General features: G+C 37.8%; 1 protein-coding gene across 2 annotated transcripts in view; it reads right to left on the minus strand.

Moving 5' to 3' along the window:
* GAK (cyclin G associated kinase) overlaps window positions 1–27,865 on the minus strand; it is a 79,047-nt gene that overhangs the window by 19,604 nt on the left and 31,578 nt on the right. For both annotated transcript variants that reach the window (XM_026077926.1, XM_026077934.1), the window contains exons 12-22: window positions 22,391–22,440; window positions 22,151–22,299; window positions 18,594–18,716; window positions 15,829–15,962; window positions 14,372–14,566; window positions 13,122–13,239; window positions 9,506–9,585; window positions 9,009–9,202; window positions 6,973–7,131; window positions 5,571–6,050; window positions 3,331–3,501 (exon numbers count right to left, since the gene is read on the minus strand). In XM_026077926.1, the coding sequence (XP_025933711.1) occupies window positions 3,331–3,501; window positions 5,571–6,050; window positions 6,973–7,131; window positions 9,009–9,202; window positions 9,506–9,585; window positions 13,122–13,239; window positions 14,372–14,566; window positions 15,829–15,962; window positions 18,594–18,716; window positions 22,151–22,299; window positions 22,391–22,440 (1,853 nt within the window). The remainder of the gene's footprint in view (window positions 1–3,330; window positions 3,502–5,570; window positions 6,051–6,972; window positions 7,132–9,008; window positions 9,203–9,505; window positions 9,586–13,121; window positions 13,240–14,371; window positions 14,567–15,828; window positions 15,963–18,593; window positions 18,717–22,150; window positions 22,300–22,390; window positions 22,441–27,865) is intronic.

Raw genomic sequence — 27,865 nt, forward strand, 5'->3', positions numbered from 1 at the left:
AGGAATAATCCTATGCACCAGGACAGGCTGGGGGCAAACCAGCTGGAGAACAGCTTTGCAGAGAACGACCTGGGAATCCTGGTGGATGAGTTGACCATGAGCCAGCAATGAGCCCTTGCAGCAAAGGTGGCCAAGAGCCTCCTGGGCTACATTAGAAGTGTTGCCAGCAGGTTGAGGGAGGTGATCTTTTCCCTCTGCTCAGCATTTGTGRGGCCACATCTGGAATGTGGTGTCTAGTGCTGGGTTTCACAGTACAAGAGAGACATGGAGCTACTGGAGTGAGTCCAGCGAGGAGCCAAAGAATTGAAAGATTGGAACATCTGTCATTGGAGTATATCAACATGTATAAATACATGATGGGAAAAAGTAAAGATGACTAAGACTCTTCTCAGAGGTGCCTAGTGATAGGACAAGAGGCAATGGGCACAGACTGAAATACAGGAAACTGATTAAACCAAGAAAATTTGTTTTCTATAAGAGTTATCAAACATAGGAACAGGTTGCCCAGAGAGGCTGTGGATTCTCTATCCTTACAGATATCCATGTCATGACTGAACACAGCCCTGACCAACCAACTCTAGCTGGCCCTGGTTTGAGCGCAGCAGGTCAGACTAGATGATCTCCAGGGGTCCCTTCCAACCTCAGCCATTTTGTGATTTCTATGATATAATAATGTAGAATGGCTAGAATAAAAACAGTGTAAGTGGACTGCAGTAGGACTATGACAATTGGTTCAAGATATGAGTGAACTATTGCAGACCTTTAAAATGCAGCAAATACAACTGATAACATTTTATAATTATCACTGCTCTCGGGATCACTTCACTGGTCAAAGCTAAGGATGACAGCAGAGTACCCAGTGAGCTAGAGGAGTCAGCAAGAAAGGAGTTCAAATCCATGCAGCATATGGCTGTTCTTCTAAAGCAATACCAAAGTAATCCCTCTTCCAACACAGCACATTACGAGCACAGGAGTCAAAACTTCCTGCCATGAACTTCATTTCCTCCTCCTTAGGATTTATCAGTGTATTCCATCAAGTAGAAACTCAACCAAGCACATACACAGTTGTATGCTAGAAAAGTTGTATAGTTAAGAAAATAGGTAGTGAGAGTAGATTTCAGCAGAGAAGATTCTCCAGTGATCACTGTCAATCAAATCTTTCACTGAACTGCAAAAAAAAATTATCTTTGTCACCTCATGCAGTGACAGTGTCATAACTAAAAGTGGCATAAGAGTGGCAAACATAAGTATATAACTAAACAACATGCAGCTGTTGCTGTACCTATAGGAACACAAATGTTTCAAATTGAGCAGTAAGTGGGACAGTCCTTCCCCTCAGCAGAATCACAACTGCAAGATAAGACTTAATTTACAGTAAAGTGACAGGGTACTCAGATGGCTAGTCTCATGTGTGCAGAGGAAAGCCCTCATCTCAGCCAGGCAAATACTGCATCTTTTATCTAATTTCTGTGTAGTTAAACACAGAAAGTACATCACGCAGAGCTAGAGTCAACTACACAAATTCTGACCAAGACAAGGGGCAACTCAAAACTGTTTGCATAAAACAAGCTCTGTGAATAAAATGTTCTTGGATTAGAGGTGAGGAACATATCACCACTTTTAATGAGTTTATAAACTGGAAGTAGTTAAGTGTACAAAATAAGCAGCACTTGAGTATTACGCTACCCAGTCTAGTTCTTAACAGCACACGTTACTCAGTCTCTTATCAGAGCACTTTCAAGAAAGTGAAAGGAAAATAAATTCTGAACAGTGGAAAAGATACGCAGATATCACTGTCTTTTGTGCCACACAAACTCATCTCCATCTGAGTACAAAACCTGTTTCTCTACAAGGTTATTTTAATGCATCACTAGGAGGGAGGAAACTAAATCCATCACTTGAGTTTTCTTGTATTCTTACCTGAAGGGCAAGAGTTGAAAGGGTGAAAGTTTAAAAACCTCAGGAACACCACTAAAAATTCTTGGGGACCTGTATCATTTTTGACATAACTATACAAGTTAACACTTCTATTTTACCAGGATAAGTATAAGCAGAAATAACAGCCATAAGAGCTTACTGATCTATTTTCTAGATTTCACATTAAAGTAATTAAAATAGAAGTTGTCCTAAACTATGATTCAAAAAAGTGCAGAGAAAAAAGCTCTCATCTTAGACTATGTCATATTTCTGAAGACAAGTGAATGAAAGAAAAGCCTAGAAAGAAGGTGCAATAACAGATATCTATGAGGATAATCATTCGCAGATGTGGAAAAAACAAATTTTCATTTTTTGAAAGTGTCAACCCCAATATCAAATCTTAACCAGTTGTTCCCTTCACATATGTTCCCATTCTCAGAAAAAAAGCCTCTCCAAGTCTGCAATCTTTCCCTCTCCCCCCACAACCTTATTGTCCCCCCCTCGTTTAAAAAATGACAGATAAAAAGTTAGTCCCACAAATTCTGTTTTTGCCACATTTGAATTAACATATTGACCAATAGAAAAACCGTACAACCATGTACACACCGCTATTTTTTGAAAGTCAAATGAGAAAGCAACACTCCTGCTCCCCTTCCCCACCAGTTTCATAATGGCATGTTTCTATTTAAAGAATAAGTACTATTGCAATACCATCAATTCCTTGCATTACTAGCTCTTTTTCCACTTAAAAATGCACAGGGTTAATTTGCTGATTACTACAACTGAGTCTGAATTGTTGATTATACCAACTTTAGAAGGCATGAACAATACAATTTAGCTTTTTTACTTTAAACAGATTTTAAAACAAATGCATGAAGGAAAGGTTTCACTAAGAACACGTCAGAGAAACCAAATGACACAAATAAGATTAGAGTATTATATAATGTATTCTGTAAGTACGTTATCAGAATGCATTCAGGTCAAGAACATCCAGCTAGCGTTAGCTCGCCTTTAAGACACTGTTGTACTCTAACTTGCTTGAATTGCTTGTTTCTTTTCCAAGGCTTCAAGAAAACCTTTAAAATATGAATAGAATCACAATAGCATTCTCTCATCTTGACAGTATGTTCACAAGTGTTTGCGTATCCTCAGTTCTAAGAACTCAGAGGAAARATCAAACTCTCAACCGAAGGTTAACAATGCTAGAAATATTCTTGCATCAAAATGACATTATATAGCAAAATCTTGCTACCTGGGACATATGTATCTGTGTTCCCAGAGCGAGGAGCTAATTAAAACAGAAGTCAACAAGTGGATCTACTCAGACACACTAATCCACATTGACTAAGCTGAAAGACAAATGTACTGAGCAGCAGAAACTGTTGAGAAAGAGATCATCATAAGCACACTTACCTAAGTTTAAGAAGTCTGAGCTGGAAGAAGGTGGAAGTGAACCATGTGTAGAAGGAAACGTACTAGATGTAGATGTTGAATTTGGATTAAGAAAATCTCCAAAGAGGTCTGGACCTGACAGTGTTGGATTCTCAGGACTCGATGACATTGTGAACGGATCAAAAGGATCAACTAAAAGAGGCAGAAAACAAAGTTATCTTATGACAAATTTTAGGATTAATGAAGCTTCAGAAAAAATTTTTACCCCTGGGGTCACAGACAAAAAGTACAGTTTCTGTTGGTAACTGGACCAGCCTCCTGAGAGKTTTTTTTGTGGCAAAAAGTCAACATTTCCCTGTCCCGACACTGATACTTTCATGTTCTGAAAGCATTTCAGCTATACACAACAATAGCTCTCTTCAAACATAAATCCTTATCAAGGCTGCATATATTCAGCCACATTATTTTCCCTTCATGTAAGGCACTCCTTAAGTTTAAGTGATCATTGCATATAAACAAAGAAGTTATTTGTTTCTACAGTTGCTTATAATGCCAAATCTCCAAGGAATTTAAACAAAACAGACTAAACTACTAAAGTCAAATAAAACATTCATCCTACCACTCTGACTYGAAGGCATTGGTGAATCTGGGGCTGAAAACGCGTCAGCTCAAGAAGGAAAGCCAGCAGAAGCAGGGCTTTCAGCAGGTCTTTACTGATCACAGTGAAGAAAACTAATTGGAAGAGTATTTATAGTCAGCATGGGGTAACATGTGACAGTCAGCTGGAAGCAAGGCTCCGGATCTTCCCATTACTGCTGCCCTCTAGGTTCAAATCCTCAAAAGCCCAGGGACTCTTGCCAGATTCACACAAAAGCTAAAGCGGAGGAATAATCCTGCTACAGTGCCCTAGTGCCTACTGCATCATGAGGTGATGGTCACATTGCATAGCACTCAGTAACACTTCAAAAAACACCCTGGATTTTCATCTATACTAGCTCTTTTACTGCAGCATTGTACATGTACAAAAGCTCAGGTACAAATGTGATAGGAAAACTGAAATGCAGCAGGGGCCAAGTATTCTTATTCCTATAATTATCCTTCTCTCCTGAGCCAGTTCAAAGGCAGAATGAGATACACACGTGACTACTGCTCAGGGTTTTGGGGGAGTTCATGTCATAAAGTTAAAGTTAAGGAGATAAAGGTTCTGCTCTATACACTTCTGCCTATGTAAAAAAATGATAAAATTGATTTCCACATTGACTGTAGTAACAAAGGCAATTCAATAGAATTACTTCAGAAGACAGAAGTATTAGAACTCACATAAGTGCTCCAAATAACCATGCAGCTATACTTGGATTATAGCTATCAATCCAAGTGTATTATCTCTGTGCAAAAAGGCTAAACCTTCTGTTTTCTGATTATTTGACTAATATTCTTTAAAATCTTACTGTAGTACTACAGAGAACTGCTATGCCCCAAAAGTTTAATCAAGTGACACAAGGAGCTAGCAATGCATCACTAAGAACAGGACCTCCAAATTAAAACACCTTATTTTAAGGCCAGTTAGGTAGCAGAATCTAACATTCTCTTTCAGGATAAAGATCTGCCAACAACATCAGTAAGAGCAGCAAGAAAACAGCCTTTCAYAGTAGTATTATCCAACTGGTCTAAACAGTAATCTACAGGATTTCCAGTTGCCTAGAAGTCTTATCTGATTAACACAGCCAAAAAATCGCACAGAGCCATTTGACCTACACAGCACAGCTCTCCACCACATCTAATGCTACCATTCTACRTAAAATGTAAGAACACAGTAAGTCTTTACAGTTTTGTAACTTAGCAAAAGTTCTTTACAGCTGGATCTAAAAGATCAAGCATACATAACATTTGCATGGGAAAGCCACTGATTCTTTAAGTGCAGTGAATTTCCTCAAAATTCAAAACCTGACACTTGCTTGTTCATATCAGTCAGAGGATATTGTCAACTAATAACAAAATACATAGATAGAAAAGGTTTTTCACTGTTGAACCTATTTTTCCAGTAAYGTAAGAATTGCCTCTTTGAGCCTGAACCACATGAATAGTTTAACATAGAGCAATTTGTCTGCTTCATGCAGTAAATAAGCTGTTCTATCCAGATTCTTGCTATAGACATATGTCCTCAGTGTACATATCAAAACATGATACTCATTTTCTGAGTGCAAAGCAGACTGTTTTTAAATGTTGGCCAGTTTAAGAGTTCTGATGTTGACYTTACATACCAGAAGACATGGCTGCTGCTGAAGACATAGTCTGAGCAGCAACTGGATGCTGAGACTGACTGCTGAAAAAGAAATCTGTTCCTTGTCCCAGAAGATCTCCRGTGGACTCCTCTGAAATCTGTGATGTGTCACCCACAAAAAGATTGTTCAACAAGTCCGCATTGCTTGATGAAGGATTTATTTCTGAGATAGGTTGTTTCTGTTCCGGTGAAACATCAGAGTCTAGTCCCAGTAAATCTACATTCTCTTCAGAAGCAGGTTTTTGTAACAGGGAAGATGGTGTTTCAAAACTGGCTTCAAAAAGCAACTCTCCTTCTGGAGTAGAAGAATCTTTTTCATCAACAGTTACTGCCTTTTCTTCTCCCGAAAGGGTAGGGAATTCCTCATCAGAAGGATCACTCTCCTCCTTGTCATCAGTTAGCTGAACATGATCATTTCTGGATGAATTGTCCTCTACTCCACTTTCTGAACTTTTTCCATCTTGAATGAAAAGAAATAACAGTTTTAGAATACCAGGATTATCCTGCCAACTAGAAGACAACAGGCTTATGTGGTGAGACCATGTGATATCAAACCTTGTGTGAGAAGCTTTGATAAATCAAAAGAGATAAGGGGGGAAAAAAAATAACCATTGCCTATCACATCTGTGCATATGGCAGGCAAAGGAGCAGCTCCTTCCATTTTAGCTCATGCACTCTACTAGTAAAGATTAGTCATGCAAACAGAGGAGTTCTCCAGGTACAAAGCATAAGCATGAAAAAACTGACATATACTTAACCTACCACACCAAAAAATAAGCCACTGTGGAAGGGAAGGTAATACGAATACTTTCAGAATGTGACTGACATGGACACATTCCTCAGTACATTATGCCATGTATGGCTTAAAACAGCCTTCATTTACTGCTGCTCTAATCTGATACCATTCAATGGCAACATATGCTGTTACTACAATTTCTCCATCAGAGATGAGTCCAGGAAAAGCGCTTGGACATGTACTATGAAGTTATATTTTTTCAGTCCATATATACTTATCTGGACCATTTGAGATTCACTGGCTAATCTACCTTTTCTCCATTCCACCACCAGCCCTAGATGGAGCTGTGGGAATACAAGGCTTCCTTGCAGACATTTAAGGTTAGCATTCTTGCAGAAAAGGAAAGATTTGCTCAGCATTTATAGGTTTGTACAATACAAAAGTCATTACCTAATGTTTACCCAAATGAAGCTGAACATTTGCTAAGTTGCAGAGCTCACTCTTTTAAAATAGTTTTTTCTCATGATCTGGTGAAACAGTGACTTTGCCTTTGTCATACAAGGCAGCCAAAGGAACAACTGTAGAATTCATCGGAGGGCATACAATACAACATACAAGAAATAGTTGCTTCAAAGAAAAAACCTACCTTTCCAGTCCAGAGAATGAAAGAAGTTATTTGCATCAGTACTACTGCTGTGTGGAGATTCTGTCTCAGTAGGTATGCTTTCTGAAGATTGCTCCAGTTGGGATGCTTCTGCTTCATATTGTGCAGTTGAACCTGGCTGTCTAGGCAGCTCTGGTTTCCCTAGAAGATTAGATTTTAAACCAGGATCCTTAGAGGTACTCGTAACAAACTCAACCCTGATCGCACAGTAGCTGGTATCTGMCTTACGCACTGACTACTGTGGCAAAATATCTGTGTCTCAAAGCAGCTATTACTCTGCAAAGGCAAAATGCCTTAGATTTGAATTTAGGATTATTAACCCTATTTCAACTGTGAAGACCTGTAAAAGCCTATTTCCAGCTGCAACATTAAATTAAGAAGTCAGATTGATAGCAAAACTCAGGTATTCATTCAGGCATTCTACTTAAATTTGTAAGAAATTTTAACCAATTTTTAGTTACATCTAATCATTAACAGCCCATTTGTAACACCACTTCTAAATTACGCAAGAGCAGCTGTGAACAAAGTCTGCAGCAATTTAAGTGAAGGAAAAGAACATGAGAAAAGGATACAGCTACAGAAAGTACCTCAAGTGTAAGGCTAGAGAATAATACAGAGTTGTCAACAAGCATCTCAAAAGAGTTAAGTAATATACCATGTGCTGCACTTAACCACTCTTCATATTTCTTATTTGACAATCAGATATTAAGTGACTCTTGTATTAAATTGTGTTGAGCTGGGTTACCTGATGCTATACTGCCTCCGAGAAAGGAAGGTTTCCTCATTGAAAGATAAGGACTCCCTGAACTTATGAGTGTTCATCCACTAATTTGGAAAGAATAGGATGCATGAATAGGATGCATGCTTGGGAGAAAGCTCTGTCTAAACCTAAATATCAGACTGGTAAACCTCCTTCTGCATAGTCTACTTGTAACGTACAGAAATGCTAAAAAATCCATTTCAGGAAAAGTACAAAATTACGGTTAATGAAATTATGTCAGTTTATCTAAGGAGAGAATTCATTTAAGGAGAGTTTTATAAAACATGTTCATAGGACAGGAGGAAGTGCTATTGCCTCCCCACAAGTTTTAGCAAGAAATGTTTTCAACGGAATATGAACCCCTTGCATTTCACTTCTAAATCAAAAAGTGAAAGTGACTTGTTTAAAATGAAAGATAAAGAAAGAAAGACTAAAATCAAAGGTCCTTATTTTCAGTGAAACACCTTGACTTTAGGGAGCTCAGAGTTGTGTTCACAACATGATTTTTAAATCAGTATAAGCTAAGTTAAATAGAGCATGGCTTAAACCATAGTGCAAGTGCAGCAGAACATATGCTGATAAAAAGATAAGACAGCAGCAGCTATCCAATATCAAGAGAAATAGAATTAAAATATGGAACTAGAAAAACAGAGAGTAAGATCTCATGTATGGTGTACTAGAAGCAATGACCACAATACCATGCTTTTTAAACAACGGCAAAAATGGAATTACTGATACATGGGAAAGAAGAAAGATACTGGGCAACATTAACTGGAATTAATACAGACATCTACAGATGAAGAACAGAACATGTGGTCCAGGAGGATTTCTTAATAGTACATGAGGTATAGATGAGAAATTAAACAGCAAAATTACTTAGCTATATGTAAGAAAAATCTTAATAAAAACATTTTCAGTTAAGACTATTTTGAAGAATGCTCAATTTTAAGTGAARTGATAATGCCAATTTAGCCAAAGAATTCTTTTAAGACATCTGTCTACAAATCCTGGCTGTCAATTTCATTTGTTAAAATCCCTCCAAACAGCATTTCTGGAGCTTTAAAACAGGCAAATTTAACAGTAGAGATAAGACAATAATTTATATTTCTTTATACAATTCAACTTTCTGAAGTGTTATTTACAAAAAACCTTTGTAGTTTAACATTTGAAGGAATGTCAGAAAACAAACAAAAATACACCCTCAAACACTAAGTGCATTAGAAACTACATTCTCTAGTTTTTTAAAGAGATTCATTACCAAACTTTGATAAAATTTCTTGTTGTTCCTCTCGGGTGGAGAAAAGGATCTTGGGATTCAGTCCCTTTATGTTCATGTTTTCCCATGGTGGCTGTTCACAGCTAGGTCTGTCTCTGGGCTCCACCTCCACTTCCAAATTGACTTGAAATAAATCAGGATATTTTTCTTGAATGTCACAAGCATCCAGATCATACCTGCACAGACACATACAAGTAGATTGAAACTAATACCTAACTAGATTAAATTCATGGCAATCCAAGATAGAAATTCAATGGAATTCATGTAAAGCTTGTGTCATACTTGTTAACTTTTCCAAAAAAATTTAAACAGGTGATATTTAGGTAAAGAAATATTTTTGTATTGTGAAGAAACTTTCTGGTTCACTGAGGTTAAAAAAAACAGTCATCTTATTGCAATGGATCTCCCAATYCGTAAGCTTGACAGGTTTGAAAGAAAACATCTTCCAAATCATCTACAAAAGGGCATCAACAACATACTTGGCAAATTTCACTGTGGTGGCATTTCGGGGCACAAAACCTGTGTGGAACTGAATCTGGAACATCTTCATTGAAGCCATCTGTTGAAAACAAGAAATACAGGGAAAGCCCATAATTCCACATGAACACTAAGCACAGTGCTTTGCTTTTAGTACAAAATATTTTCAATATTAAAATATATTAAAGTGTTCATTTTGCTACCATTTTAGTTTACCTCCATACTTAATCTTGAGTGACTTGAATGCAGATTAGCACAGAATGTAATGAATCTTAAGTCTTAATATTCAAGTAAGTTTGTAGTGCCTTTTGTGGAAATATTCTCCACAAACCAAAAGGCCTTGAACCAGATACCTTTTTCATATTAACTTCAAGGACACCATCAAGGCTGTCAAGCAGTTCCAGACCCTGTTCTAAAGGCTGGAACTCCATGGCCTGTGTATTACATTTTTCAGAACATACACATGCTTGGGAAATCTCATCTTGCTCAAAAACTATCTACACAAGATACCCTAAGCAAAAAAGATTTGTCATCGATAAATGATTCTATTCAGTACAGGAAGAAAGGATCTCTAGCACTTACTTTTAAAAGGACACTGTGAAAGATGTTCAAGGACTACCTTTTTTCCTCTGCAACATCAAGTCAGACACTCAGCTCCAACAGAATTAACGGTTTTCCAAACTGATTAATTATAACAGAACTTTCCAAACTCTTCTACCAACAGAAAAACTACCTTTCCATGCCTCATCAGCATGGCAGGTAGCTCAGAAAATGCTACCCCAAAAGAGATGTCCATGTAGCTTCCATCTTGCACAAAGCCAAAAATGAACAAGCTTCGATAAGCCCACAATACATTTGTTCCCTGGCTTTAATCCCACACAGCATGTGTGGAATGTTCTTGCCAGTCCTTACAATGCAAGTGATAGGGAGACCAGTAAACACGACCTAGTATAATTAAATTTTGAAAGCTTTCCTTGTAAGTGTGCATTCATGGAACATCATAAACCAGAATTCAAGTGACAGGAGTCAAGTTGCTTTCTTACAGACAACCAGTACACACGCAGAACAACTCTGATGGCTACAAAAGCACTAAGCCAACAGATGAACCGTTTCCCCTATCACAGTTAAGTTTCCTGAAAGACAAATAATCAGAAGTCAGTGATGAGAGTGAAGTTACTTACATACCTGAGTAAGCTGCATCTTCTTTAAAGCAAGCACTTGCCCTGCTTGAATCAGCCATATTCAGACCTTGCAAGCCCTGCCTAGACTCCATTAAGTCTCCATCAAATCACAGCCATAGGACCCTGAAGGCTACTTTGCTGCCACCAGCACATCTGAGTTGGTATTCTACTGGCCATTTCAATGGCAGAGGATTAGACAGTGCCTGGTGAAGCTTGCTCAAAGAATCTTACACAGAGATATGCAAATAGTTGCATGATTTCAGGGTTTTTTTTAAACAGTTACTAAAAAGCCTGTCTTCCTCAAGACTTGCATCTTGTCCTGAAGCCAACCTTACCTACTCGTTGAGAAGTRATGTCAACAGCCTACCACACTTTTCCTGTCAAGAACTCAGGACTCAATGCTAAGTGAATAAACTTTGTATGCTTCACCTCAAGGGCATAACCTCTTTAAGCAGTTTGCTTTAACAGTATAACTTTCAGTACATTCTGAAAACAATTGCTTTGTTCCTAAAAGGCTAGAGTATCTTGTAACCTTCCCACTGCTAAAAGCGACTTTCACTGTTTTGTCAGKCTTTGTAAAACATGAGATACAAAATCAGCTGTATGGGTACATCCAGTTTAAGCACAGACTAGATATCCATGGTATCAAAAATCTTTGAGTTGTCTTCCCACTGTCATGCACCATGGGAAACTTATTTCAAGTTTTCCCTACCAACACCTGTTAAGACCCCAAATCCACCTCTGCTGGGCTAGTGTCATAGGCAGGCACCAGTTCTCTCCTGTACTTCAAAGGTCTTTAACTTTGCTCCTCACTTATGGCGTCCCAAATGCTACCAGAAGAGAGAAGTAGGACTTCACACAGCAGGAAGGGAAGTTTTTCTTCCCAGTAGATGAACTACTTTATTTCCCCTGGCACTTACCTGAGCAAAGATCTCATTCCCCATGGTAGATCTGACACCAACAGATCTGCTGAATTTACTCCTAAAGCCTTTTGGTCAAGCCAACTTAGTAACAAGCCCAAGAAAAGGAACTAAAAATCAGTTTCTCTGATCAGTCTATTCCTATCTATTCTGAAATGCACATGAATACCTGAATATGCTATTAGATCAGTTTCCTTAATCCTTTGATATGCAAGGCACTTCCTAGACAAACTAAATCCTCTCTCAAATTAACTGTAAGCAAGTGGTAGACATTCATGGTGGTATCTCCATAAAAGTTTGACAGAGTACTTCACAGAGCAGTTTAGACTAAATTAAAGCACTTTGAATATTGTTTCAAAGTTCCAAACCAGGATCATCACAAAACACTGATCATGTATGACGTTACAGCAGACGGCCGAGAAAGTTCTAATCTGTTCCAATTAATAAATAAATGCCAGAGAAACCAAGTCTTAACCCTATCAGTGAAACTGATGTTGACAGCACACAAGAACAAGTTAACCTTGGCTGAATTTTCCCCAGTTGTGCACTTTCTTTGCTGCTGAACTTGGTCCATGCACTGTTTTTGTGCTCTAGAGAACCACCTCACTGAGCTTTCAGGCTTAAAATGTGATTAAAGAGTTGGGGTACAACATTTTCCAGAGGCATAAAGAAAGTCTTGAATTTCTGCAACATGACAAGATTTGATACTTGCCTTCCTACAGACAAAGTAAAAAAAAATTCAGGGGAAAAACATCTTTGTTAGTAATAGTAGATGTGTATGAATGTTTGTTTTACCAAAATGTGTGGAAACTGCAGTATTATTCTAAAAAACCCTGGATCAAGTTTTATAATGCTCAAAGCTACCCTAAAATTTATACTACTCCTTCCCATCTTTTACACAGATCTCCAGGTTTCATTTATTCTTAGAAATTTGAAGAGAGGCTTCATAAGTTTTTTGTGACCTTCCAATACATTACCATTCTTAGTTGATTTAAAAAAGTAAACATGCWTTCTCCCTAGGAAAATGAAGGCCAGTGAGAAAATTGGCTATAAAAAACACACAACCTGGCTGGAGAAATAGGGTACAACACCACAGAGAGTTTCCTAGCCTGCTTTGCACAGGTAGTCCTTGGAATCCCAATTTTCAGTTCAGCAATGTTTCCCCTTCAGTTGTGGTTTGTGTGTACAGAATTAATAAAAAACTCATCTGTTGTGCAACTCAAAATCACTTCCTGGAGAAATTGGTTAGAGGCTTTCCATGCAAAGATAATAACCAACACTACTGAAGTAATTTCCAGGAATGCTTACCAAAACATTTATGTGGAGAGAACTAAGAGAACGGACATACACATCAGGCCTGTAAGAGCTGAACTTAAGCATATGAAAACTTCAGATATTTACTTGAGTAAACAGTAGTAAATAAAACCAGGTACTTAACGAGATCACAAATACAGTTAAATTCAAAATGCAGCAATAAAAAGAAAACSCTCTGTGCAGGCTGTTAAGTTTATCATTACCTTGGCTTGCAGTCTGCCTCCTAGTGTTGACCTGGCATGATATATCACAATGAGAACATCCCCTTGGACTGTAATACCTAGTGGAATTATTGCTTTCCCATCTTCAGTTTTGAACTCCCTGAAAAAAAGCATATCCACAGTTAACCTAATTTAAAAAAAATACACCACATTCTGTTTAGTTTGCTTTCTCCAAGTCATTCAATGTTACCCCATAAAATTCCATTTTAATTTCTTGTTATGGGGTAAAGACTTAACTCTAAATGAAGAAAACTTAAACGCTGTCTAAAAATAAGCTTAACAGTTGCCTACAGCAGACCAACAGGTACCTATTTAGACCTGAAGTTCTCAAATCAGATATGGGAAAAACATGCTTCCAAAGAGCTGCTGGAAAATGCAGGAGCATGAATACGGCAAAGGATATTAAGGATAAAGGATGACAAGAAACAGGATATTACAAAGCAGGCTGTTCCAAAAGAAAGGTGCAGAGAACCAGTAGCTGCCTAAAGCTATACTGCTGTGAATAATTTCTTGTGTCAGGGCTCCCACTAAGGGACAGCGAGATAGAAAAAGTGTAAAAGAAAAAAGTTTTATTTGAATACCTCATGGTTATTCCTGTCCCTCTCTCCAAATTCATAACACTTATCGGGCTTGRATTTAGAGAGAAGCTAGCAGGGTTTTGATGTTCTCTCACACTTTCCCTCCCTGACTAGTAATATTTGCRATTCCAGCGTTGCACCAGAACAGCAGAGCTACACAGGAGCTAACAGGTAGTTAAACGCCTTCCTTACAGCTACAGTGGCTGGAGGATCCTTACTGTTTTTATGACTGAGACAAAGTTCAGTTTCAGCAGCGTTGATACACCAGCCCGACCACATGTAAACTATGAAGGTTGGCCCCAGGCTGTTCACCATATGGACTAAAAGGAAAGAGGGTCTTGCTCACCTCTGCCTCCCAATGCCCACTCTGCAACATGCCTCCCCACCATAATCCATACTTTTGTTGGGGATGTGCCCCATTTGAGAACAGCTATTACAACTGTTTTGTCTCTTTCCTGTAATTTATCATTCAGGATCAGCTGAATCAACCAGTGGACTTRGGAGCTTTTCCAGGCAGAGTAAGCATTAAAGAAGCTTTCTGCTCAACTGGCACATCAAAAAACATGCTTTCTCCTCACAGTAAGGACTCCATATTTAAGTTGCTCTAGAAAAACTCAACATGCAGTTTCAGAGCAAATCACAACCTGTACTTACTTCATTTTGTCATATTCCTGGGAGGTAGTGGCCACTCTCTCATCCCCCACATAAACTTCACAAAAAGGCCTGCAGCCATTGCGCTGCTTACTGAAGAGTGGAACTGGAGTCATGGTGATTGATTTGACCAAGATTGGCTTGCTGTGAGGAATAATGGGTTCTTCAGCCATCATGTCACACATGTATTCAATGTATCTGTCAAAACCAAGAGGTACTCATTTTAACAGAAAGCCAAATCCTAAAAATGGGTGAACGCATAAGGACTTTTGTAATATCCAGCCACTGAGCAGTAGCACATGATAACAATAAACAGTGGGAACACTGAACAGCACTTCTGGTAAACAGACATTTTAAAATCTGAGAGAATTTCACAAAAGGAGAATGAAATAGAAACACTGAGAAATATTTAGGATCCCTAACCAGTCTCTAAGTCCAGCAATGGCGTTTTTGCATGAAAACCCATTGGTTAAGCTACAACAGAAGAACATACTGTCCACAAAACTGAATATAGCACTGTATATGAACTCATCTGCACCTGTGTTCCACCTTCCAGGCTCAACTCCAGTCTTCGCCTTACTTCCTTAGCTTTAGGTTTACTTATTAGACAAACTAGCTACTCTTTCCAAAAACCCTACAACACCCCACTAGGAGAACTATTTACTTGTATTTTACACATACTGGATCAAGGTTACACATCAGTTCTGAAGCTAGTAATCCAAAGCTTCCAAAAGGCACTCTACATGTTGGGCTAGCTGTAATTTATCCTTGTAAATTTGAGTTACGGAGGAAAGCGCCCATTAAGTATATTCAAAGGCAATCTGTACAACAGCATAATGTCATTTACACTTCACTAATCCTTCTCACTGTTTCTAAATCTAACTTGCTGCAGAAGCACCTTTACTACTAGTGTCACTTGTTACTGAGACTTCATTGTTACAAGATCTAGCAAAGTACATCAAGTTAAATAATCAGTTTAAAACACTTCAACATGTACGAAAGTAATCTCTGCACGCACTCTTAAAAAACAGAAGGTATTCTGTTATCTACTAAACAGGAATTATACTGTTACTCTTTCCACAGAACTTGCATTTTGCTGACACTAAGGCCTACTGAAATAACAATTACTAAGCATGGCATAGAATGTAATCCACATGTGAAAGTGCATCTTATACTTAAGAATGCATTTCAAAAGCATTGTATACCCTTGCTTTCATTCCTAACATTGCTTCACCACAGATTGCATTTGATTCAGTAGTAACAAGAATGTGTAAAGTCTTACAAAATTCACAACTACTTTACCTAATCATGACACCCATTTTCCTGAATATTGCAGTTCTAACAAAGCCACTTTTGAAATTATTAATCTTCCTAGAAAGCGTTCTGTATGAATAGTAGCATATTCATGATTGTAGAAATACTTGCTTCAACAGTACCCTACAAACAGACTGATACCATACCTTTTATGAGAAGGCCAAATGCCAGGAGGACAGCGTTTCATACTGAACATATAAACTGCAGCCTCAGCAGTAGTGAAGAGACGACAGAAACATAGAAAAGAACAAACTACAACAGCAGATGCTGCTCTTCCATCCTACAAAAAAATTGCAATTTTGTTATTAAATCTAGTGGAAAAAGCATTACAGAAGTTACTGAAGAACATGCTGCCTACTTTATGTAATGAAGTCCAAGCTCCAGTGCAATCAGATTTGAAATTTGAATTTGAATGTGAAAATTTTTCATTTTATTTCAAAAAGACAAAGATACTAAAATGATCTAYTTGCTCAGATGTCAATAATAACTTTAGCTTAATATGGTCTGAAGTGTTCAATTCGATGTTTTTTACCTTACTATCACTAATATCCATTTTCAAGCCTGTTTTCTGGCTGCTGCCTGAGACTCAACTTCAGTGCTTTTCTTGGCCAACAGCCCATTGGTTTCTGCTACAAGACAAGTCCTAAGATGCAAAAGAATTGAGCCACACTGAACACTATGAAGATCTTGTGACTAAAACTGCATGAGACTAATATTTGTCAGGGAAGTTTAAGAGAGGGAAAGAATAACACCGAGCATTAATCTGCAGGGACCACTGTTACACATGCCAAATTCAGCCCTACACTATAAAATACTGAAGATTTGGAAGTCAGGAGATAAAGGCTGACAGGACTTTCCTCAAGTTTTCTTTGCTAGCAAGCAAAGAACACAAATTTGTGTAGTCGTTTAGCATATTAATACTCATTACGTGTGTGGATTGAGCAAAAATTACAAGTTGGATTGAGCAAAAGTACCAAGGGAAGAAGGAAATCTCTTCTCAGCTTGTTTTAATAGTCATTTCCTTCAGAGCCAGGCATGTATTCTAACCACAACTTAGCTCACTAAAAAGGTCTGCCAGCACCAGAGCAGCCAAATCTTTAAAGAGTAAATCAGTAAATTCTTATACTGTTGGCACAACTAGGAAGCCTTAATTACGAGCAGTATGAACTAATATTGAAGTTGGCCCTGCTCTGAGCATCAGACTGAGCCTAATGACCTCCAGAAGTAACTTCTAACCTGAATTAGTCTGTTTCTACAAACTAAACCATGCCTTTCAGCTAAATATCACACAGATGGAACAAAAACAGTCCTTACCCTGAGAAGACTACTCTTTAGGACAAGACATTGATGAGTACAAGTGAAGAATAAAACACTGACCAGCATGACAAGCAGTGACTTAAGTGCACTAGCATTACAAAGCCATTTCCAAATAAAAGCATCACACAGAAGGGAGAAAAATCATTGTACAGGTCAACTAGAAAGTCATAGAAAATCCTTTGCAACTGTTCATGATGTCAGAGGAAGATATTTCAGGCACTGAAGACTTCAGTCAGAATTACAGCATTCAAAATATTAAGAATATATTATTCATTAGTAAACAAATCCACTGACAGAAGCTTGCATTTCAGAAAGAAGCTTGATTGATATACAGAACGGAAACAAAAGAAACTACTGCAAGGACAGAAGGCCAAAGAGTAAGAATTTCAATTTTTCCATTTGTGTTTTTACAGGATGATGGACTTTGGATATTAAAAATAAACAATCCTCAGGCCAGAACAGTCATTAAGGCAGCAATAAAAAACATCTAGATAAAAATCAGAAACAGCTAGATTTTAAAGCTAAAATTTTTCCTGAAGCCCCAAAAAGCCAGATGAGATTTGTGGCTGAACTGTTTTGAAAAGAAATAGCCTTCATAAAGGAAATTAAAAGTACCAAGATAATTATACACACACACACACACAAGGAAAAGCTATATTCAAACAAAGGTCAAATGCCAGTATCTGAAACAACAATTAACCATATTTAAATAGCTGTCATTTATCGAGTTCGAGTTTTGCCATTAAGTTCCATCAAAATGATCCTGTACTGATATCTTCAATGACAAAGCTACACAAGTTTTCAAGGATGACCATGACTGCATGACCTCAAATAATTATGCAGAACAAAGTATTACTGCAGATGTCCAGGAGCTACTCCAGCCCTTTGGCATACATGCTACAATGATATCAGAAACTCAGGATGGCAGTTTTTGGYAATCCAGAAAGCCTTAATTGTAGCTGAAGTGGGGCAGGGTTGCCATTTCGGCCTTGCTGTTAACTGCTTGTTTTCAAGTAGAGCATTTAAATTAGGATGTAAAAACTTAGCGATTCACTCCAGTAGTACAAACTTTAGTCAAGATCAGAAGATCAGGAATCCCTTATCCGCTCCCATATCTCTGCTCCCCACGGTCACGGTTTCTTCCTTACAGGAAGAAACTCCCAAATCATGTTTTGTTGCCTGAGAAACTGTCTAAAACACACTCTCTCTCCCAGTTAAAGCCATTATTTGCAACAGATTAAATCCAAAGTAATTTCCAGCTAGACAAATACAAGACATTGCAGCTCTCATTCACTTCTAGTAAGTCTGGTGTATGCCCTGTGACATGTGGCCCAAAACTGTATGTGTGTGTGTGTGCGCGCGCGCATGTTCGTACATACTACGAACACAGAAACAAGGGCTATATTATCCTACTGATTGCCTAAAGAGAAAACTGATGCAAACTGCTTTTCTAAACACATTAGCACAGAACAGTCTCCATGTTCCAGAGTAGAAAAAATCACTAATACTCACAAACCAAGTGGACACTAGCATCCTTATTGACAATCTAAAGTTGGATTGAGCAAAGCACTCCAGAATTAAACCAATTACTTACAAGGCAGTGCACAATGCAAACATTTTTCTGATCTTGTTTCAGCCATAAATGCATGTTCTTGCATATGCTATAAAGATTCTGAAGATTTGGTGCTCGTCTTGCTGGCCAGCCACATTCAGAAACCTGCAGTGAGAAACAAATGAGAAATACTCATATACATTCACATAGTATAAACTGTAGAGGCAATTTTACACTTCAGCATCAACCTCAGGCAGAAATGAAACGAGTTGTTCAAGAAAAGTAGTCTCACACAGTGTAAAAAGCTCTTTATAGCATCAAGCACAACAGACCTTCAGTCCTGTCTGTAGTTTGCTGCACTATGARTATCAGCAGCTCAAACCTAATCATTTCTTGTTCTTCAGGAAAACAATTTCAGCTAGTGAAACAAAACAGCTTTCAACTTAATTCATACACATTAAATAAAACACAAAGTTGTTCTCTTATATTTCTCCTTTATTCAAAGAAAAGCTTTAAAAATTGAATAATGTTCTTTCTACAATTGGTGTTACAAAAGACTAGGAAATAATAAACTTCACTGCTGAGACAGTCTATGTTCTTAAAACTGGCTGCCACATAAGGACACAATCCATGAAACCTGATCCTAGAGCTCTTGAAACTTAAAGTGGATGTTTTGCCAGGTTCAAAGACACAATTTACAAAGCAAGTTTTACTGTTTCTTTTTAACCAGGACCACAACTGCCGTGGAAGACTTCTGCTATGAGCCACATGCCTTCTTACCCAGATTGAATGGTACAAGGGTTGTTCTAAGAGTAATTACCTGAACTGACTGGAGTATCACTCACAAAAAATTCTCAATGAAATTATCATCATGGCAAGCTCAGAAAAAAAAGTGCAAAAAAGTTTGACAGAGTCTCCTATAGTTATTTGCTGTATTCTAGTATCCTGAAATTGCTGTACTTTTTGGATTAAAAGTGCTTCTCCTTGCTGGAAATTTAAGTCAAATATTCTTTTGGTAGTAAAAAGCTTACACAGTAATCACTGACCAGATAAAAGCAAGCAGCCCTTTTCTTGTTCACCACAGGTTTCAGTGTGGGGTTCAGTAATTCAAGTATTATATTATCAGTGAAAGATTCATACAGCAGCACTACAGCTATAAACTAGAAATCTGTCTGGAAAACAGGCGTATTCAAAATGCAAGCAGAACTGCTTTTGTTTTACAGTTTGCATTCTGCTCAGACTAGTTTTGCCATACAATGTATACCACATAACACTGCCTTTTCATTCTTTGTCTGTGTTGTAAGCTCAAAACAATCTGATCCACCAACCCAGGTCATTAGCAGAATCTAAATCGCCAAACTAATGTCATTTTGCTGGCATCTTTAGATACCTAGAACCTCCTCATATAAAATAAGATCAAGGAATAATTCAGGTTGTAAGGGACAGGGCTCTAGGGCCCCTCCCTTCAGGAGGGCTCTAGTCCAATCTGTTCAAAGTACGGTCAGCTACGAGGTCAGCTGAGGGCTTTATCCAGCTGAGACTTGAAAACCTCCAGGCCTGAAGACTGCACAACCTCTGGCCAACCTGTTCCAAGACTAGAACAGAGAAGACTTCAAAACTAGCATCAACTTTAAGGATAAAGAAAAAGATCAAAAAAGATCCCTAAAGATAGTGCATAGCAGGAATCAACAAGCTACCACTTTGTAAATATCTAAGCAGAATGTCATGGTTTTAGGTATTTCAGAAGCTGTTTTCCTCTGATCAAGTTTATAAGGCTTGCCAGAATTACATTTGCAGACACTAGAGAAATACTAAGCTTCCTTAGCTTCCTAGACAGCTGCTCTCACCCAGTGTAAGTCACCAAAAAACAAAATAAAAGTAGTGAGTATTGCTCATTTGGAGTATCTGTATTTCAAAGATGCATTGTGAAAATTTCCTACCACATTTACGGTAAGAGCTTGTTCTCCAAGTAAAATCTTTGGTTTACAAAAGACCATAATGTTTTGTAGAAGTTTTCAAAACATCCCAGACAATAAAGGGGGCAGGAGCCTACAACGGTTTTGACAAGTTATAATCTCCTATTAACTTTCAGCTACAGGAAAACAAAACAAAGCTCATGAAACAAAATGAATGTCACTAAGTTAAATGTACTGAAAGATCAGAAGAGCTTCCAATCATTGGCAGATATAGCAGTGTTCATATTACCTTACACTGTGCCAATACACCATGAATATCGCTGCATTGGCACCTTTGACTTGTTTGCAGACAAAAGAACTGTGTCTCCAGGGTAGACAATTTTCCAGTCAGGATTTAACATTCCATAAATTGGGACTGACAGCTTTGTACGAAGAGGAATAATCAGTTCATTAAAAAACATATCACCTGCAGTGGACATTTGAGAACTCTAGGTCTAAAAAGCACTGCTGAAACTTGTTTTTTGCTCCAAATCAATCACAGGTCCCCTGCACGATCAAATTTTGCTTTTCATGTCGAACAGACTCTGGCAACTAGACTAAGCCCTGATATGGAACCAGCTTCAGAAAAAAAGAAGTTTAGCACCTCTACCCAAAGAGGCAGCAATTGTTTTTCAGGTGTCTTTTTCCATCAGTTTGTGAGGAAGCAAAGGGAGGAAAGGTAAGTGACAAGCACTGAATAGAATACATTAAACATTTTCCAGCCTGACAAAGTTTAAGTAAACTCAGATAACTGAAGTAATGCTAATGAGAGCTCTGCAAGGCAAGGTCAAAAAAGAGTTGTGTGTAGCAAATGTTTTGACTCTCCTCTGGTCAGTTAGTACCATAGCAAAGGGCACGATCACTGCAGACTGTTTTATCTGAGGCCTAATGTGGACAATGCTAGAGAGCTCATAACACAGTACCAGTTTCCACTGTTGGGCTAGTTACAGGACAGCTTTGAGATGGATTTAGCAGAGACCGATACTGAAGTCCAACATCTCAGCACCTAACAAGCTGTCCTCAATCTTGATGTTGAATTGGGGAAATATTTCCTTATTTTATTTTCAGAGAATTGTCTAGGAAGGCACCTGCAAGCAAGAGCAGGTTCAGCTAAGCTGTGCCAGTATTTCAGGCAGTAGCCATAAGCAGAGCTAGGTTGCTCACTTATGAAAAAGCAGCACTCCAAGACTGAGCCACATAAGAGTCAAGAAAGATGTAGCCAAACAAAGAGAAAGTCCAGTAAACAGGTTGTGCAAATCAGTCCCTAAAAGGGTACTGCAACTGGAAGAGGAAAACCTCTGAATGTAGAATATTAAAATTTAGTAAGATTTTTAATTAAGCTACATATTTTTAAGTCTGAAACAGACAAGGGAACTCCTGGGTACCTACACATTTCTTCAAAGGTATTACTAGTCTACGAAACAACCATTAATCAGTAAGATTAAAGATCAGCCTTTAATCAGCAAGTTTGATTGGAAGCAAAGACAAGCAGAATTCAGGTTACTCTTACCTTATAACTATTCTTTCATGAACTTTGATTATATAACCTACTTTAACAAATCACACAACAGGAAACTGTAGTTGTAATCAAGATATTGTGTTGAAAGACCTTTTATAAGAAAGTACACAAGAAACTATACACACCCTGTTATGGAATCTTGAAGGCCTGTATGTCCTTGGAGAAAGATTGTACACAGCATAGTGGCCAGGGTGTTTAGAGTCTAAACATAACCGGACATCTTCTATGTTATTTTTGATGGCAGATTCTACACCTTCAGCTGGAAAGGACATCACTGAAAACAGAACATCACCAGGTAAGGTATTCACTTTTTATATATTAAAAACAAACAAAAAATTATTCATAAGACAGACATGCTACCATACCAGCAATTCTGGAAGTGATGTATGATATATCCAAGTCTCCTTTTGCATAACTGAAATAAGACACATCAGAATTAATATATGGTAATATAACTGTCCAGCTGTAAATCCAAATCCCAGGTCTCTCAGGCTCCACCCACCACTTTCTTCTATCTGAGGCTTGCTCCTCACAGCTCAAGGTTTACAGAATAGAAGGTAACTCTGAAAAACTACTCATCTGCACTCGTTGCCACAAAACCATCTGTTGGGATGTTGTACACTTGCCTTCAGTATTTAAATCATTCCAATAGCTCCTACTGCTACTCAAAGTTTCATTGTAAATATGCAAATAAGTGGCTTCTCAGAGAACCTGAAGACATCTCATTACTGGGAAGGTACCAGTTTTAAAGTCTAAGAAGAATCCATTAACATCTTAACTGGAGTATGTTTTAATGCTTAAAACAAAGATTGTTGAAAGATTATATTTGAACCAACTTAACTCTCCCACAAGTTTGCCATGCATCCCATTTTCTTGATTCCATACAAGTAGAGTTTATTTCAATCTCTTCCCTCATTAAATCATTCCCCTGAAAACTCACTTCCAAAGTGCCCATAGCAAGCAAGGCATTAATCACTTTTTTTATATATAAAGCTACACACAGTTTTTAAAGAGCAGCCTTTTGAAGAGTAACAATCTCCCAGTGACTTTTTTTATTCTAGGCTACCTGCTATGTAGCAGGATGAAAAAGCTTGAAGAGCCCAGCATAAGTCAACACCCTTGAGYGTGATCACGCAGGTCTGCATTCTTGATTGGCAAAACAAGAACAAACATCACCTATAGAACATGCTTTAGGCATCTCCAACTTCAGTAGTGTATAATATTCAGAATATCAAAATATCATCACACTACTACAGTTCGCATTTAAAGAATGTAGAAGCGATTAAACAGCGCTACTGAAGGAAGGCTTTTACATCATGATGAAGTTTCAAGAGACTACTTCAGAGAGCAGACCTGGAACACTGCACTCAAACATCAAGAGAAAACATTACACTGTTTTGGATTCCTTATGGCTTGCTAGTAAAAAGTCAGGAAGCTGGAGGGATAGACTAAAGCATTACTGAATTCACAAGGACTTTGAGGAAGACATTATATAAGGCAAGAACAATTATTCTAAAACAATGACATCAAGGAGTGTATGTAGAATAGCATGATCAGAGCATCCTAACAATGATACTGAACAAGGGACTCAAGAGAACTGGAAAATATCATATAGAAATTTGAGTATCTCACTTGACAAAGCACTGAAAAAACTTAAACCTGAAAATCCTGCAGAAAGAGGTGCACAAAACACCCAAATAATTTTTATTCCAAGATTCTGAACAGTTCAACTTTTTTGGCATCAAGTTAAACATCCACCTCATATGATAGGCTGAGAATAAAGAACAATTATGCCTTCGATGCTATTTAACCTGAGTGTTACAGCAATCTGAGATGGATGGACAGATATAGAAAGGCAAAAACCCAAGGTCTTCATACCCATTCCTTTAGGAACTGTTTCAGATATTGACCCTTTATTAGCAACACCATTTTATTATATAGCTTTGCTTTCTACATYCGTCTACATTAAACATGACATTATTAGGAGCACTGATCTCACTTTACACAGCTACAGAAAAGCTCTATACACTTTTAAACTAAAATACCCACTGAAAAAGTGTAACATAGTATGCTAATAATATACAGCATGGGCACCTCAAGCTCACTGTTTTGCAGAAAATACGTTGTTTGCCTATTAAAAATGAACAAGTTTCAGAATGTTAGTGCTTAGTTAAAATATGTGACCGTTACACAAACTGCAGAATCAATAGAAGTTCCCTAAAAAGCATAACTTTTTATCCTTGAATTACCATTCCATGTTTTCCTTGGACTTTATTATGAAAATTTCAGAGCTACTTCAGTATTAAGACTGAATCATTATTACTATATTTCTAGTGGAGTGCTTCATGTCAGACTTTGGTAACTAAGAGGCTGCTTTAAATGACAGGAAGACAAAAAAATACGCGCAGCAATTGTGCAGTCCATTCCTYACACTTATTTGCATTCCCTCACACTTCAAGATATAGTCCTGTAACTAAATTTGAAAAAGCTTTTGCAATTTTTCCTCTTTACTTGGAGATCTTCTGCACTGGACTAAATATCAGGACTGAGGCCTTTCCTAATTACAATGCTAACAGCAGCACACATTTTATTTACATAGAGATATTGCTGGCAGGTAACAAGAATGGAAAAATATTCAAACAAATCAACACATTGGATGAAGAGCTTCTGGCTTATGACCCACAAGAAAAGCCCCAGACAGTGTACTGTAAGACTCCAATTAAGCTAAACAGGAAACTTATCATACCCATATTGAGTCCCTTTTCTGATGGTATCAGGTTACTTCAAGGTTTTTGTAATGAAAAGTCTAATGAGAAATATAGCAAGTGAAATAATTTACAAACTCCCACTGTGCAGTGTAAACACCTGAACAAAACCAGAAGTTTTAGTTATATAACAAAACCTCTTCACTATGTAAAAACAGTTGGCAACATCAATCTTGCCAGATAACTGCATTTAAGCACTATACCTAATACTAAACAAAAAATATATACAATTCCAGCAAGCTAAAATTAAATTCACAAAACAAGCTGGTTAACATTAAGCACAAAATTTTAGAACAGTGCATAGTTACCTTGAGTTATTAACAGATGAAGATGGGAAAGAAAGAACAAAATGGCAGACTAATCGGTAGAGCAACAAGGTGAGTAAACAAGTATCATCTTCAGTCAAATAAAGCTTTACATAATCTTCTTCCAGCTAGCATCACTATACTCACAACAACAAGCAAGAACCATCTAAGCACCACCATCCTTGCAATAGCTTTTTTTTTTAAGCTAGGAGGAAGTGCAGCACCAAAATTCACATCTTGCTTCATAGAATTGGATTGATCATTCACCTACCTAGTGCAACTCCAAAATTCACGAAATATTAGCACTGCACAAAGAAACAAAATTACCTTAGAAGTAAAGTAAGCTAGCAATAGAAGGTACCTGTTTCCTAAATTCTTAGATTAAACACTTTAGGGACAAAGACTGTTCTAATGGAGCAGAAGACTGATCACAAGTTGTGGGCTGCTATGAATACCATTTGGAACTGGATGCATGTAACATTTACTGGCTATGCTGGAAGGGGGTTTTGGCTTTAAGCAGACCACCTGTAATCTCCAAATGAGGTGAACTGGGGGACAAGGACAGCTCTCATTCACTCCAGTTCCTTGTAGCCCATGACACACATTTTAGTTTTCAGACTATCACTTACTGGGGATAAATAAGAGGCCATCTGACCAAAATATGAACTAAAATAAAGCCAGGTAGGGTGGAGATGAAAAAAGTAACTTTTGTAGCAAATATAAAACATTTGCTTTAATTCTTCCACTATGGTGTTGATTCAATGAGGAAAAAAAATTCTGACTGCAGATAATGGAAATCTCCATGATTCAGAAAAAGTGATCAGCAGAAAGGAGACACCTCTACCTACCTAGGACTTCAACACAAGAGCACTTAGGCGTGGTTGAGGAAAAAACACAGCAAAGAAAAGACACTTTATTTTGTCCAGAATGTCTGTTGCTCATGTTAGTTGAAGAGTTATGGGAAGGCAGTGAAGGGTACAATAGGAGRGAAGAAAGTGTTACATCCCCCCCTCATGGTACCAGCTGCAGCCACAAGCTTGTAAAGGGAAAATGACACTGGCAGCACATATAATGGATTATGACCAACAGATATTTTCTATAGTAGATACAAAGAATTAACACTTTGGCTCAGTTAAAGCATAAGTAGCTCAAGAAAGTGGAATGCCAGTGGTAGGACTCAGCAGCATCGTGAATGTTTAAATGCTAAAGAACTTAAGAGACCCTGTCACAGGTTCTACATAAACATTAGGAAATACTCAAATTCATGGTTTGCCATTTCAGTAAACTATTGAACACAATTAAGGATTAAAATACACACTAACCAGACCTACCCAGAAATTAAAATTATAGGACCACTAAAAAGAACCARTCTAGACCAAAACACCTGAGAAGGGCCCCCTCCTGATGAAACCTGGGAGTTATTTAGACAATTTAAGGAAAAACAGCTTGTACAAGGTAATCTGTTTTAACTCACAGCACATTTACAGACCCTGTCYGGCAAGCCTCTGGCAATTCTCAGAAACCCAAAGAGCTGCTGCCCTCCCCTTTAGCTGGAGAAGGGTTGTGATTAGTTGATCTAATTTTGATACCATGATGCTCCCACTTAAGAGCTACAAACCAAAACAAAGTCAGCAAACAATTACCTTCACAAGCTACTTAGTGTAATCGATATCCACATATGCAACTTTTTGTAGTGTAAAAGAATACGATGCAAAGATTTAAAGATGTTTTCTTTGACTAAGAACATTTGGTAAATTCCACAGGACATACTAAAAATATCTGCAACAGCACTTCAATCCATCACAGAGGCTCAGACACTATCACAATTAACTAATGACACTGGATAAAGTTTGAAGCAACTTATGGGATTTCAACAGTTTATTTTCCATTCAAATTTACAGCATAAATGCCATGGGGTTCTGGACAGCACTATATAGTAGAGCCTCATATTCCATCTCGGTCATATTTTTCCCTTTTTTCCAAAAAAGGGGATTATAAATAAGGTGTCAATTGTAGAGTTTAACCACAGACTGCTAACCGGCCATTCAGAAGTAGCACAGTAAACAGTAACTCCGCAGGAATATGATAGGAACTAGACAGGTATTTTGGATAGTCACTATAATCTAAACCAATTGTAGAGAAGAGTTTGTGAACTGTGTAGAATCTTTTCAGATAGCAAGGACTCACTAACCTACATTTCATAAACAGCAAGATCAGCTCTGCTTGGATATACAGTTACTGTTTTATTCCTTCCATACTGCACTAACTATGGAAATAAAGAAAACCAATAAACAGAAAAAAAACACAAAAAAACAAGATAAGAGAAACAAGAATAAGCTGTCRGGTAATACGAGGCATTCCATACTGTAAGGTCATTTTTAGACAGCTCTTAAATACTGGGAAAACAGCAAAACACTAGAAGATGAAATTCCAAAGATAATTATACTTCCAGCAGCCATTAAGGAAGAAACTGCTTGCAAGAGCAGGAAGAGGAAATTTCTTCAATAACAGACTGATGGAGACACAACAAATGCAGAAAGTCACATGGTGACAAAAGTGCAAGAAGAGCTGAGTGCAAGAGTACTTCAGAAATAGTATACAATCAAAAAACTCAGGTCAACTTCAGGTGCAAAAGAGTAAGATCAAGAAGAACAACAGGTGGGAAAGTAGAGGTCAACTTCAAAGGAGCAGAAGAGAAATTTAACTGTTATCTCTCACAAGAAATGCTACAAAACTTAAAGTAAAAAGGTAAGCAAAACTGGCCAAAATT

This window comes from Apteryx rowi, unplaced genomic scaffold, assembly GCF_003343035.1.
Source record: "Apteryx rowi isolate R43461 unplaced genomic scaffold, aptRow1 scaffold_113, whole genome shotgun sequence".
In the NCBI taxonomy this organism is placed as follows: domain Eukaryota; kingdom Metazoa; phylum Chordata; class Aves; order Apterygiformes; family Apterygidae; genus Apteryx; species Apteryx rowi.